The 14,673-nt window shown below is 42.6% G+C and overlaps 1 protein-coding gene across 1 annotated transcript in view; it reads left to right on the top strand.

Moving 5' to 3' along the window:
* The window catches only part of COPS6 (COP9 signalosome subunit 6), a 74,115-nt gene that overhangs the window by 10,679 nt on the left and 48,763 nt on the right, over window positions 1-14,673 (top strand). The window contains exons 2-4 of the mRNA XM_078671176.1: window positions 323-448; window positions 6,761-6,892; window positions 8,318-8,406. Of these exons, the coding sequence (XP_078527302.1) occupies window positions 323-448; window positions 6,761-6,892; window positions 8,318-8,406 (347 nt within the window). The remainder of the gene's footprint in view (window positions 1-322; window positions 449-6,760; window positions 6,893-8,317; window positions 8,407-14,673) is intronic.

Below are 14,673 nucleotides of genomic sequence, written 5' to 3'. Positions count from 1 at the left end.
CAAACCATAATTATCATGTTGCAAAGTATTCTAAAACAAAGTAAATGTGCGTCAAATTGAGCACACGTTTTCACTTTTGATTGATTGACTGGCACATGCAAATCAAACCAGAGTACCCGGAATAGAAAAGACAAGCTTCATAACAGTATGTATGTGTTAGTATTTTTATAGCACGAACCAAGAGGAACGTTGTGTCTGAAGGGAACTTTCTTCATTGAAACATTTCTTACTTTTCATTCTCCAGCAGAAGCCTGTGCTGACAAGTTTGCCTGGAGCTTCAATTCTTATGTGTTTTTTTTTATTCTATTCTTTTTCTGTTCAGTTCTTCCCACCGTCATGGCCTCGGGTGTCACCGGCAGTGTCTCTGTGGCACTGCACCCTTTGGTTATTCTCAACATCTCAGACCACTGGATCCGCATACGATCCCAGGAGGGGCGCCCCATGCAAGGTATGAGCTATGTAGAAAATACATCTTCCCCATTTATGTTTTAACGAGAAATGTTGTTCCAGAGGGTGGGCATGTAGTGTAAGATTTTGAGATTGAGAACATAAGATATAACTTACTTGTACATGTTTGCTACAAAATGGTATCTGGATTTTAAATGTTTCTGGGGAGTGAGCTGAAAGCTTTGTTGCCTTGATGGCTTGTTGAAATTACATCCTAAAAATATCCCTTAAATTAGACAAGTCATAGGAAAATCGAGAGGGATATTTGGTTGACAAATGCAGGCCTTGACAGAGTGCCTAAGTCCGCTACTATCCAAGGCTGCTGCATGTAATCACGTGCTTGGAAACGCTACATCCTAATTTCACTAAGCCGCCCCCAAGACATACAGTCCCATGAGGATGCAAGCCTCTCAAAACCATTAAATGTTACCAGGTCTGGAGCTTTAGTGACCTGAATAATCTTACTTTACCTAACTGTAATACATTTTGACCTATAAGCTGATCTTAAATTCTGTGATCTTGCATTTTCCTGACTTGCCTTTTGCTTCATTAGAACATGAGAGCATCTTCACATATGTGAATTCAGCATGCCTGCCTTATAAACATCTTTGTTTTATTTAATAGAGTACATGTTTTCTCCATGTTTAATAAGAATCTGGCTCGCATATAGATTACACATGACCCTTGACTTGCCTGTTAGTTTACTAATAGCATTGGCATTTTGGGGGCAGGGATGTTTCTCAGTTCATTTTTAAAAACAAACTCACTTTTTAATGCACATAATACTAAAGCATGATGTGTTAGTGCACTGTCATTTACAGACCGCGTATTTTCTATTGAAATGGCCATAAACCTTCCCACTGACATGTAGTTTTACTAATAAAACCAAATAGCATACAAACAATAATGTGTGGAAATCGTGTTTAAGGAAATATTTATGATTTACACATCACTATGTAAAGTGCTCTGATTTGTTTTAATCTATTAAAATATTTGCTTCCATCGCACTTCAGAATTACCAAAATAATGTGCTTTCCTAACTGCTTATTTTTTCAATATTTGTACAGTGCATTTACAAACTATTGAAATGTGTGTTGAAGATAAAACTTATATACCAAAAAGGGGGTCACTGTTCCTATTAGGGATAGGAAGGAGAACTGTAGGTGCTAGACAGATTGTAAGGAACTGTTAACAAGACTTCTGTCTGTTTCTTGTTACTCACACACATCCCTAGGGATGTCATGCTTCATCATTGAGCGGGTGCTCGTCGGGCCGGCATTGCAGTGCCCTACGGGTCCCCCGAGGGTCACTTTAGCGGAGATCTTTTAGTTTTTCTTGCCTTTTGATGAGTGTCCTAGTGGGGTGGGGAGTGATGTGTGCTAAAAAAAAAAAGTGAGTTAAAACTGGCCTGGGGATATAAAACTAGTTTAAATCTATAGATTCCCCTGTCAGATTAAAAGAACTGGTAGGTTGGTGCTACTGTGGGGATAACATTGTCCCCTTGTAGCTAAATGTGCTTTCTGTGGTGAGGTAAAAAAAAAACCTGGTCAACATGTTTCGCGCCCCTATTGCTCAAAACTATCCTTGGCGCTTCGTCAGGAGCGAAACTGAGGGAAGGTGGTAAGCTAACCCCACGTGTAGTCTTAGGGTGTATGGTTTCCCTCTAACAGGTGACAAATATCACTGGTTGTCTGAACTAGAGGACAAAAAAAAAAGAAGGAAAGAAACAGAGTACAAGAATGTTACGTTGTTTCTGGCATAAGGTCTCCTTATTGATCAGAAGGTCCCTGAGCGTAGACCACTGTGTCTCTGGAGCTGGAGTAGTCACCAGACATAAAGATGGGTATGTCTACAAATAACTACACAAACTCAATTTTTACTGTAATCATTATGGCGTCATCATTTGATAATGTGTCATAACATTCATCAGTTATTAATTGTTCATTATTCCCAGTAGTATAGTCCTGTTTCAGGGTTCCATACACAGGACAGGATACACTCTGCATGCCCTGTGGCTAACCGTTAGTACATGAAGTGCGATGTGGCATGCTAATATTGCCACATAAATCATTGTATCACTTAAAATTTTAGAGGTACTATAGTCTTACCTAGTTGTGATTGTAATCAAATCTTATGGGTTAATGCAGAGTGATACGCACAGTCACAGACTTGGATTTAATAACAGACCAGAAATCCATGCGAAAACACAGATGTTTTTGCTAGCGGGGGTGGCAGTAACTGACGACATCTCACCCATGCGCTGCGATTAATATTGTGAGTTCTACTCACGGTTTCGATGAGTGCGCTTCTCATGGCACCTACACTCACCCCTGCATACCAGAGTGGTAGCCGTGCGGGAGACCGACGCTGGCTATGTATTTTCTGTCGGCTGCCGTACTTCTAGGTTGATCCTCGACACAGGGCTATTGCGAATCACTCACCGGCCATCTTGGAGCGGTCAAGTTAATGTGAGTTCTTCAAAAAGAGACTATGTGCTGATAGATACTCTGTAGGACGTATGTTCAGTTGATGTGTATCATCTAATGCTGGTGATGTGCCCGATATTGCAGTGAATTAATATATTGACCAGAGTGGTTTAATTATAGAGGGTGTAGAGTATTAGTGGCTCCCTCTTTCTTGAGTATAAGCCTTAATTCATTGCTACATAGGGGTCATGTTAGACATGTGCAATGTGGATACTTATATAGGTCACATCGGTGTATTGCTAATATGCTGGGCTCCTTATATAGATGGCAATTTTCAGACTCTCAAGGGTTAGGACCGCCTTACACCTGTGGGTTCATTTTTGTGAGGGAGGTATATGCCTAAATTAATTCATACATAGGGGTCATGTTTGGCATGTGCAAAATGGATGCCTGTATAGGTCACAGGGGTGTATTGCTCGTATACTGGGCTCCATTTATAGGTAACCGTTGTCAGGCTCACAGGGGTTACGACCACCTTACACCTGTGGGTTCATTTTTGTGAGGGAGACACTCTTGGGTGTTTCCTGATTTGTTTAGAAACAGTCTATATTAGAACAAGCCGGTGGTGAGCAACTGAGGTGGACATGAGCTGGTTACAGTTCAGTCCAAGGAATTTCGTTGTCCAGTCCTGTGTGTTTGAAGGCAAAACACCCAGCGTTGTTCCCTTCTGAATAACATGGTAGTACTCTGTGATGCATTGGCGTCCATGTTGCATCCTCTGCATTGTTATAACTCATTGAAGTGGTTGCACATCCTGGTGGCAATGCGTCCGCATCGAATAGTGCTTTTGTGCTCCCCTATCCTAATCTTGACTGGTCTTGTGTCATTCCTATATAGTGGCAAATACAAGGGCATGTGATCACATAGACACAATTCCTCGTGTTACATACAGTTGGTGGACTGCATCTGTGTCCAGGTGAAATTGCCCAGGTACAGAGTGTTTGTTTTTCTGGTACAGGAGCATGCATTGCATGTGCCACATGGCTAATGTCCGGTGACGGGAGGGAGGTTCCACAAGGGAACCTGTTTCGGAGTCCTATTTGGTCGTGTTCTGGTGTGCACCAGTTGATCTTTCAAATGTTTTGTGCTCTTGAATGCAAACCTGGGGCATGCCAGATCCAGGCACCTGTATTTAAGATTTTCCAGTGTCTCATGACAATGTTCATGACTTTGTTCGATAGGGAATTGAAGGTAGTTACACATGTCATCACATCTTCAGTTGGTTGTGTGGTGTTCTCCAGAAGGGCTTCTTGATTGTTGTTGCAGGCTCTCATGTTAGCTTGTCTGATCACTCTTGTCGGATAACTTTTTTCTGTAACATTTTTGCTTAGGGCTTCCGCTTGCATGTCGTAATCCCTTAAAGAGCTGCAGTTTCTCCAGATTCTAAGGAATTGGCCATAGGGGAGGTTCTCGCGGAGGGCCTTCGGGGGGTGACTGTCAAAGGGGAGTAGGCCAGAGATGTTTTAAAGCATGGACAAGGTGAGTTCTGGCCCAGGGCTCTACCTTTCAAAGTTGTCCCTTGTTATTTGGTCAGGACAGGGCCCCTCATTACTTTGTGTTAATAGTCCAGCTGTAGTAACTACCTATAACTCTTTTGGTCATAGAATTCTTGCAAATATATCACGCCTCATACAGGGCTGCCCCTTGGTCCTCTTTCAAGCCAATCTGTGTGCTGTATGTGGATCAAGGCAGTCCGAGTGCAACTTGAGAAAAGGAGGGATGTCAAAGAGTTCCTGTGTTGATTGTAAATAAGCAGTTGTCTTTCATTTGTTTTTTCTTCTTTTACTTCTAAGGTATGGTCAATGGACGTGTGTTAGCTGAAGATGGATCATAAATCCAAAGGTGTTGGGAACAGGGGTCCAAAATAGGTTTGGCCCAGGACCCCCAAATCATTGACGTCCCTGCTCTTGGGACCTGTTTAGGTTAGCTTGCAGGTACATTTAATGGTCTCTTCTTGGAAACCATATCATAGTCATGAAAAGAAAAAGGGGATGGATGAGTGAGCTTCACTCTGGCAGGAGAAGCCACGCCACTTCAAAGGAGAGTGACCTGATTTTCTCTTCAGGCTCACTTAGTTTCAGGGAGAGAGAGCAGTAATGTGTACGTAAATAGACTGGCACGTACAAAAACCAACACCATTCCTGTTCTATGGAGCCCACCATCTCGGACACCCTTACAAGTGGAGTGCAGTGGACTCCAGCAGTCACCAGTCTTCTCACAACAGGGTAAAGTCATGCGTGCTCCGTATCCAGAACAGGTAGTCCTCCCACATGTCCCAGATAGGATAATGGCATGGGACCCCCGGTTATAGGAGACTGAGCCAACCTTGGTAGGAGGGAGACATTTTACAGGCCCCTACCCTCTGTGTCTTGGTCTTCAAAATATGCCGAATAAACAAAGTAGAATCCACTAGGAGGGTGGCAGTGGTCCCTAATAGGATGGGGAGCACACAGTGTTGTTTAAATGCCCCTCACACACCAACAGGCCCCTTGGTGTCATGCTTCATCATCGGGGCCTTCGCATCCCTCTACGGGATGCGGCGTGCTACGACAAACGACTACGTAGGAGCACTTGGTAGTGAGCTATGTGAGGGTGTATGGTGAAGGATGTGAGTGAGGTGAGGTGAAAAAAGTGAGTAAAAAATACCTGGCACTAAGGAAACAAATATTTATTCTGTCCTCGGCTGGTATTAATAAAAAGTGCAGAATCTGGTTGAAAAAATACGTACTAGGGTATATCAACCATTAACAGTGTCGAGGATATGCACTATTATCCTCACCTTACTCACATGAAATGTGAAAGTGTTCAAAAAAACATTTTAATACAAAAACTCGGAAGGCCTCATGAGCCTATGCGTGGTATTGGGGGTATCTCTCTTCGTTGCCCAGTAAACAACGGTGACTGCATGGACGATCGCCTGCCATCCCCTCAACACTTCACCGGAGCAGCGTTGAGGGGATGGCAGGCGATCGTCCATGCAGTCACCGTTGTTTACTGGGCAACGAAGAGAGATACCCCCAATACCACGCATAGGTTCATGAGGCCTTCCGAGTTTTTGTACATAAGTTCTTTACTAAACGCCAATTGGGCGCAACGAACATACTTTTTCTTAAAACATTGATAGGTACATTACACATTGTATTTTTATTAAAATGTTTTTTTGAACACTTTCACATTTCATGTGAGTAAGGTGAGGATAATAGTGCATATCCTCGACACTGTTAATGGTTGATATACCCTAGTACGTATTTTTTCAACCAGATTCTGCACTTTTTATTAATACCAGCCGAGGACAGAATAAATATTTGTTTCCTTAGTGCCAGGTATTTTTTACTCACTTTTTTCACCTCACCTCACTCACATCCTTCACCATACACCCTCACATAGCTCACTACCAAGTGCTCCTACGTAGTCGTTTGTCGTAGCACGCCGCATCCCGTAGAGGGATGCGAAGGCCCCGATGATGAAGCATGACACCAAGGGGCCTGTTGGTGTGTGAGGGGCATTTAAACAACACTGTGTGCTCCCCATCCTATTAGGGACCACTGCCACCCTCCTGGTGGATTCTACTTTGTTTATTCATGATGCCTAGGGAGACTGGATCCACTTCTCTCTCTCTCCGCCCTTTTGTTATGTTTCCCTTCAAAATATGCCACCACCTTACAGCTCCTCATAACCTGTTATACGAAGACTGTAGTCACTCTAATGGAAAGAGGGTGCACTTTGGATGCCCCTTTGTTGTCACTGCTGAGCATGTTTCTGGTAAGCTTGATGCTATTGCCCCCTTCCCACTCAACTCCAAATCCTTCCTTTTGCTATCCCCACAGTGATAGGAGCCCTTATTGGAAAACAGGAGGGACGCAACATTGAAGTAATGAATTCTTTTGAGCTTCTATTCAGCACGGTGCAGGACAAGATTGTGATCAACAAAGAATATTACTACACCAAAGAGGAGCAGTGTAAGTATGAGAAACAGGATAGTGCCACGAATGTGCAGTATTTGATATTTGCAAGAAGTGGATGAGTAAGGAAAATTATTCTGCATGGTAAAAAAAAAAGGTGGTGAATAATGCAATTAGGAAGGGTGATTGTTTGATAGACATTAGAGAGGATCATACTGAGAACTACCTGTGTGAATAAGGAATGCCTGCTCCAAGGCTAGCGTAAAACACTACATCATATTGGATCACTGTGACCCCAAATAAAGGGTATCTGGAACTACCCAGTTTACGGAGGCTTTAACACTCATAGAGAAGTGCAGTAGCAAGAATGTTTTTTGCTTCTAGCCAGTATTCTAATATTTTAAAGGGGTTGATACTTAAACAAAAAACTATGGCCCTCCTAACAAGTAGGCTGGAGTGGTTTCTTTTAGGGGTGACATGCTTGACAGTTCTGAGAGGCCAGGATATCCCACATACTAAATAAAAGTGCAGGACAAAGATCAGTTTTACCATCTGGGACCACGCACAGTAAAACCAATGGGGCTGCAGGGCAAGCAGACGGCATAGACACAGCCTTGTCCCCACACAAATCCCTTCGACAGCAAAGGAAAGCATAAAGTGCTTCCCCAACTGCCCCTGAGCCTGCCCTAACAGCCTTCATACCCCCTTACACACATGCACACTTTGCTGCAGCCCCCAGCCAAATTTACCTGTTTAGACCAGGTGGTAAAAAAGTGTGGAAAATAACTTGCAGTTTTGATCACATAATACCATAGTTTTGTGTCCTATGAATTATTCCCCATTCTGGGGACTAAAACCTGGAATACTAAAGATGGGTGAGAAAGTTTACTGGCCATTTCCGATATTGGCTTCGTAATGAGGTTGAAGGCTGGTGCCCACTTCTAACTGGCTCTGTATATGGAAGCTAGTGCCCCTGGAGGAAATAGCCCAGGTGTGATGAGCGGGTTTTTGATCATAAGCCAGCAGTAGAGAGGGGGTTTAATACTCTAAGCAGGAGCATTGTAAATTTAAAGACTGCTTTCTTCCCATCCAAATCTGTTTTTAAATTAATACATATTGTAGCAGTTAGCGGTCCAAAGGCTGTTTTCTGCTGAGTTATCAAACTAAAGGGGATTTCTTTATCCAGGAACACCTGTGTGGTTGCTATTGGTGGAGGGTCCAAAAGCATATTGACAAAAAATCCAGAGAAATTGGTGTTTTAAGGGTGACTAGATCTGTAATAGTTTCAGTACAAGATGGGTAAGTGCTCACCACCATAGGGAAAATCAGTGTGCCGGAGGCAAACAATCCTTAATTTGTTTCTGCCCCAGAGGAAACAAAGTGAGTAGTCTGGCAGGGGCTTCTGCTTGGTCTGCTGAAGGAGCTGTGACATAACTTTAAACTTGACTTGTTCCTTTTTTGAAATGTTTTACTCCATTACAGTCAAGCAAGTCTTCAAGGAGATGGAGTTCCTCGGCTGGTACACTACTGGAGGACCCCCAGACCAATCTGACATCCATGTCCACAAACAGGTGAGGTATGAAAGGGGACTTCCAGAATGCTAACAGCACGGACACGTACATCTCCTGTGCATGTCACCAGAGTGATAATACATAGAGAGCATTCTGCTTTGGTCTGGTCATGAACTCAAGAACATGTATTTGGGAAAGTTCCTTGTCTGGGGCCAAAGAGAAACTCTGGAGAGAGTGCAGTCTTAAACTTAAAAATGTCTGCACTTACAGCTGTAAAATTAGTGCATAATATGTGATCGTTTTATAACATTGTGGATGACTTCTGCAGGTTCAGATTCTCAGGGGGGAATATTTTCATGCGTTAGGAAGATCCAAAGTCATTGTTTTAAAATGGCTTTTCTGTCCAATCTTTGTGTTTTGATTATTCCAATCAACTTCTGAGGCTATGAGAAACCTCCTCCCCCAACCTGTAACTTTTTTAATTTTCCCTTTCAGAGTTTGATTCCTTTTCTATCTATGACAATTTGCAAGCCATCAATTTCTAGGTGCCAAGTGATGCCTTTTGTATAATTCATGGCAGGCTACTGTATACAGTATGCAAAGAAAGGACTTGGGAGTGGCAGGACGACTATCTGCAAAGAGAGAAGCATCCCCACCCCTCCCAGCTTGCCTGTAAAAGGATAGCATCGGGGATATTTTCGCTGTGGTGTGGCTGAAGAGCAGACTTTAAGGGTTGTGTTTATTTTATCCCTTGCATGCCACACATTCCATGAAAGTGCATGCTTTGGCACACAAAGAAGTTTGTGGCATTGTGAGGATAGCCAGCTGCTGCACTCAGATAGCTAGCATCTAAGGCAGAAGGTTTTCTGGCTGCATTAATTCTTGAAGTCCATATATTTGAACCAGAGTTACCACAAAGGACCAAATGACGGAATCCTATGGAAAGTAAATTAGGCCTTGGCAGGCATTTCCCTTTACATTCTGGCACTTCTTTAATGTTTTTAAATTCTGTTCAAAGTTTCCGGAATAAAAAGTATTTAAAAACGAAACTATGCTGTTTATAAAGGTTGAAAACATTGAATTAAATGTACAGTTTTGATGTACCATACTAATCTTTGCTTTTCCTCTTTCACTTTGAAATGTTTTTTTCTAGGACTTTTTTTTTAGTACTATTTTACAGGCTGAGATTGGCAAAGGCAACAGGTTGGCGCACTTTCTGTAGGGGCAAGACGTACTGTCTTTGCCAGCACTTGTTTATAGGTCGCTTTCTCCTTGTATATTGGGCACTATGTTCTTGGTCCTTAGCTTCCTTGTAACCAACTATTGGATTGTTTAGATTGTAATCTTCATTTACTTAAATTAGGCTACACATTTAGTAACAATGGTTTGTAAAGGGATCTACGTATACCTGTATATGGTTGACTAGCTTTTTAAAGCCGGAAACCCACCCAAGTTAAAATTGACCTTTTAGTCACAATGTCCCTACTTCTACCGAGTCTGCAGACCAGCAGTCATAAGTGGACCAAAACACCAGTTCAAATCTAGTTTATTTGGAATTGATTCTAGAGGCAAAAAAAGGAAAATACATTTGTTTGAAGGACAGTGTGTCGTCTATTTGGTAGAAATGCAAGGGTAAGAATTGGATTATTATTTGGGGTGAGTAACTACCCACCTCACGGAATATACACAACCCTTGTCAGAATGAACCCTCAAGTCCCGTAATTTACTCAGAGCTCAGCTACCGGTTGTTATGGGACAGAGCCTAATTTATAGCAATGTATGCAGTATCAAAACAGTAATAAAGTTCAGTACAAAACAATACAAATCTGAAACCTGAATTTAAAAAAATGATTAGTATAATGCACACAATTGCACCAACATCCTTCTAGGAAACCAATTTTATAATTTTTTAAGTAGAAATAATGCCAAAAAGCACAAAGTGCCAATGATTGTCAATGATTGTCGTTGACTGCGACTTGGGTGCAATTCGAGTCTTACCATTGTTTTATTCCATTCAATATAAATGTTTCTAGCCTACCTAAAGCTGGAAATAAAATAGCGCGACAATTTATGAAGACCACCCGAAATTGGACTGCAATTGCTAAAAGCACTAGGCTAGAGCAAACAGCCCTAGCCCAAGCACCCAGTTTGACTGGTGACGTGGAACAAGACTCCCTAAAATTTCACATCTGGATGCAGTCCACTACTCAAGATTTAGTCCCTCCGAAATGCTTCAGGAAACAAGATAATACTAAGAAGTTGAGTGCCCCATGGTACTCACAAGCTCTTTCGGAAATTCACCTTCAGTGTAAGAAAAGCGAGAGGAACTGGAGGAAGAATTATGATCCCTTAGCAAATGATCTCTTTGTAAAAGATAAAAGGAAGGAATACTTTGCTAGCATATAAATAGCTAAGAAAAACTATTATACTACAAAGATTTCTGAAGCGCAACAAAAACAAAAAACTGTGTTTAGTATAGTAAAATCTTTCACCCATCCTAAAGTGTTGCAAACAGAAATTCCTCCCTCACAGGTGTTTTGCGACCAGATCGCAGATTATCTTGAGTAAAAAATAAACCGTATTCAGGATAATTTTCCCAAAAATAACCTTACATAATCCAAAGGAAATTAACGACACCTTGAACTTGTCACACGAACCCCTTATTAGGTTTAGACCGGCCACCCTTGCCAGCACTAGGGATGCCATTATATCCTGCAAAACGGGCTCGCCCCTGGATTCATGTCCCTCCTTTGTCCTCCATCAAATTGTGGATACTGTGAACCCCTACATTAACAAAATTGTGAACGACTCTCTGAGCTCTGGTTTGGTACCTAAAGATTGGAAAAAAGCTATAATCGAACCACTTATGAAGAAACAAAACAAAAGCTCGGTTGACTTATCGAATCTTCGACCCATTTCTCTCCTACCAATTCTTGGCAAGATAACGGAAGCTATAGTTCATCAAGAGCTCTCCAATTTCGTGGAACAGAACAATATCCTGCATCATAAACAATCTGGGTTCCGTCCTAAGCATTCAACGTAAACTGCTCTTCTGGAGTTGACTGATTCCATAAAATATTTGCAAGATGAGGGAATGAACGCAGTCCTGATATTACTTGATTTATCGGCGGCGTTCGACACCATCTCCCACAAAATATTAATCGATAGATTGAGAAACAACGGCATCACTGATTGTGCCCTTAACTGGATCAGTTCATTCCTTTCGGAAAGAACACAATTCATATCTTTGGGCACTTTCCTTTCTAAGGAAAAAAAATTAATGCGGGAGTACCTCAGGGCTCAATCCTGAGTCCCCTCCTTTTTAATTTATATATGATGCCCCTCATTTCCCTCATTGAGTCATACGGCATATGCGTTACTTCTTATGCAGATGATACGCAATTGATTGTCTCCCTGGAAAAAAAATCTACCAAAGCCGAACTAAACTTCCAAATTTGCTTGACCGAGATCTTTAGGTGGATGGACAGTAACCATCTTAAATGCAATTCAAGCAAAACGGAAATCCTGCCCATGGGGAAAAATGCGGAGTTTTGCCCTAATAAATGGTGGCCGGAGGGCACCACTCCCCCACCTACTGCGGTCGAGTCGGCAAGGAATCTGGGACTCCTCACTATCCTTTGATCCACATGTAAGAAGTTTAGCTGGCTGCTGTTTTAGTATGATGAAATCCCTGAAGAAATTTTTTGACTTCTTGCCTATTGAGGCTAGAAAATCTGTTGCAGTCTCTTTGATACTTTCCCGTCTCGATTACTGCAATGGGATGATGGCAGGAGCAAAAAACAAACTCTGCAGAAATTACAGAGTATTCAACATGCAGCCGCGCGGCTGGTACTTAAACTTCCTAGGCAATCTTCAGCATATGCAGCACTTAGAACTTTGCATTGGCTCCCGATCCATAAAATAATTCTTTTTAAAATTTTACTGACTACTTTTAGAGCCCTAAATAATACCGGCCCTAAGTATCTAGCAAACAGATTCACCCGCTATAACCCCTCCCAGAGTTCTGAGGTCAGCAGGGCAGAACCTCGTGAACACCCCAAAATTCCTCCTTAAATGGAAAGGTGAAAAAACACTTAATGTTTTGACCTCCAAAGCATGGAATGCCATGCCCAATGCCCTAAGAATGTTGCCCACAGAGTCCCTCTTTAGGAAGAGACTTAAAACCTGGATATTTAACTTAACAGACTCTTATGTGCTGAATGCAATCTAGCGCTCTTTCATAACACTCACCCTATCTCCTATAGCGCCAGGATGCTCCTTCCGGAGCGACAGTTCGCACTTTACAAGTGCCGAATAACATAACTGCAATGGAGCATACTACGTATACACCAACCAGGTTTGTCCTGGTCAAAGATTTTACCTTCTGACTTAGTCCTTTAAGTCTCAGTTCCCCACAAGAGTCCACTTCTGAAGTTCCTCAGGTGAAGGACTGAAAGAGGCTCACAGTATGTGTAAGGCAGAGGCCAGCAACCGGGTCCACTCCAGGTCCAGTTGCCACTGGTCATCTGGATTCTTCCAGGAAAAAAGTCTCTAGTAGTTTCTTGGGTCCCTGAAGCTTCAAAAATAGGTCAGCCTCATGACCCTTTGAGTCCACTCATTTGTCTTGGTACCAGAGGGAGCAAGGCCAGTCCTCTTCTGATCTTCCACAGGTTCAGAAGCTGTTCTGAAGTGGGTGCCTGAAGGTGCCAGTTTATACTTGGAACTAGCTAGTGTGTGAAAATGATTCCTGGGCTCATCCTAAGCAATGGTGTGAAGGTCCCAAGACCAAGTCTACCCACTTTGGGCATTTTGAACGTGGCCGCGGTCTTTGGCCTCTCTAAATGTGGGCTCTGAGGACTGGATGGGGTGTGTGTGAGTCGGGGTGGTAGTGTACTATGGTCATCCTAGTGTCTTCCTACCTCCAACACTAACATCCAGTTTGAGGCAGCCACTATACCCGCAACCAACCTAAAGACAAGAGTCTGGTAGGACAAATGCAGAGTACTTCAGCAACCAGACTGTGGATTCATAAGAACTGTTTTAGCATAATCTTCTCCACCCTTTCAAGTTTGCCCCAAGTGTTACATTTGAACCTACCAGACCTTCCGAGCAGGATATGAACCTCAAGCAGGTTTGGCACTGTTGTGTTAAAATGGATGTCCCCAGCCACCACATTCTGCAGAGTTCAGCAGAGCCGTCTTTGCACTTCAGGTTAGCCTATTTTTGCCCTGGGAGGCATTTCCATCTATTCAAGGTTAACTACTGGCTGGGAGATGCTAGACAGCCATTGCATATTAGCATCCAGGATCCTCAGGCAGGGAAACAGTAAATGTATTTAAAAAGTTACTTTTCTTTTACATTTATTAAAAATCTGACTTCGCCATTGAATTGGATTTTGAATAACCATGAAATAACTACTTTTTCTTCTTCTTGCGGGTTCCATTCCCGAGATACAGTATTGGTATTTTAATCGGTGCTCTAGTTTTCGACATAGGAGAGCTAGGCCTACCACAGTGGGGATAGCTTTTGGTTGCTTGTTGCTGTAAGAACATTTTAACATTAACTTTCTACATGTCCTGCTTTTAAATACCATGCACTCTGCCTTGTGGGCTACAAGATCCCCTTAGAGGTGACCTTTTAATATTTAAATTGGAGGTTTTACCTGTCAAAAGGGTCTATTTGGGCAGGTCAATTTTCAGTTTTTACACTACTTCAAGCAGGCTACAATCGTAGACCTGAAGCTGTATCTGCACTGTCCGTGTAGTGGATGGCACAATAGTTGCAGCGGTCCACTAGTGGTATGAACTTCCAGGCCCTGGGTACACTTTTACCATATACTAGGGACACTTACAGGCAAGTTGTATATGCCAATTAGAATGATGCCACTCAAACCATGTCGAAAGGGGGAGCAGAGGCACTTTACTACTGGATAGCAGGGCTAAAGTCCACAGAGTTCTAAATCCAACAAAACTTTAAGGTGCAGCACAAGGCGCAAAATCTTGGGTAACCACACAGAAAAGAAGGATTTCTTACAGTGATCTTCTCGGAAAGTCACCAAGCCCAATAGTCCACCAGAGTTCATGACTGCTGGGGTCGATGGACTCATGCATCGTTGTAGTAACAAATGCAGGGCTCCGCATGAATCTTCAACAGTGCCTAGAAAAATAATGGTTGCAGGGAGAACAGATGAACTGAAGCGGTCACTGTGCAGTCAGACAATCTGTAACCTGATGATAACATAATGCAGCTAGCAACATTACTTTAGAATCATCCTGACTAATCTGTTGACTTAGATGCCGCCTCCCATAGGCTGGGGCACACACCTAA

This window comes from Lissotriton helveticus, chromosome 12 (genome assembly GCF_964261635.1).
Source record: "Lissotriton helveticus chromosome 12, aLisHel1.1, whole genome shotgun sequence".
Classification (NCBI taxonomy): domain Eukaryota; kingdom Metazoa; phylum Chordata; class Amphibia; order Caudata; family Salamandridae; genus Lissotriton; species Lissotriton helveticus.
This window is presented reverse-complemented; position numbering and strand designations above follow the sequence as displayed.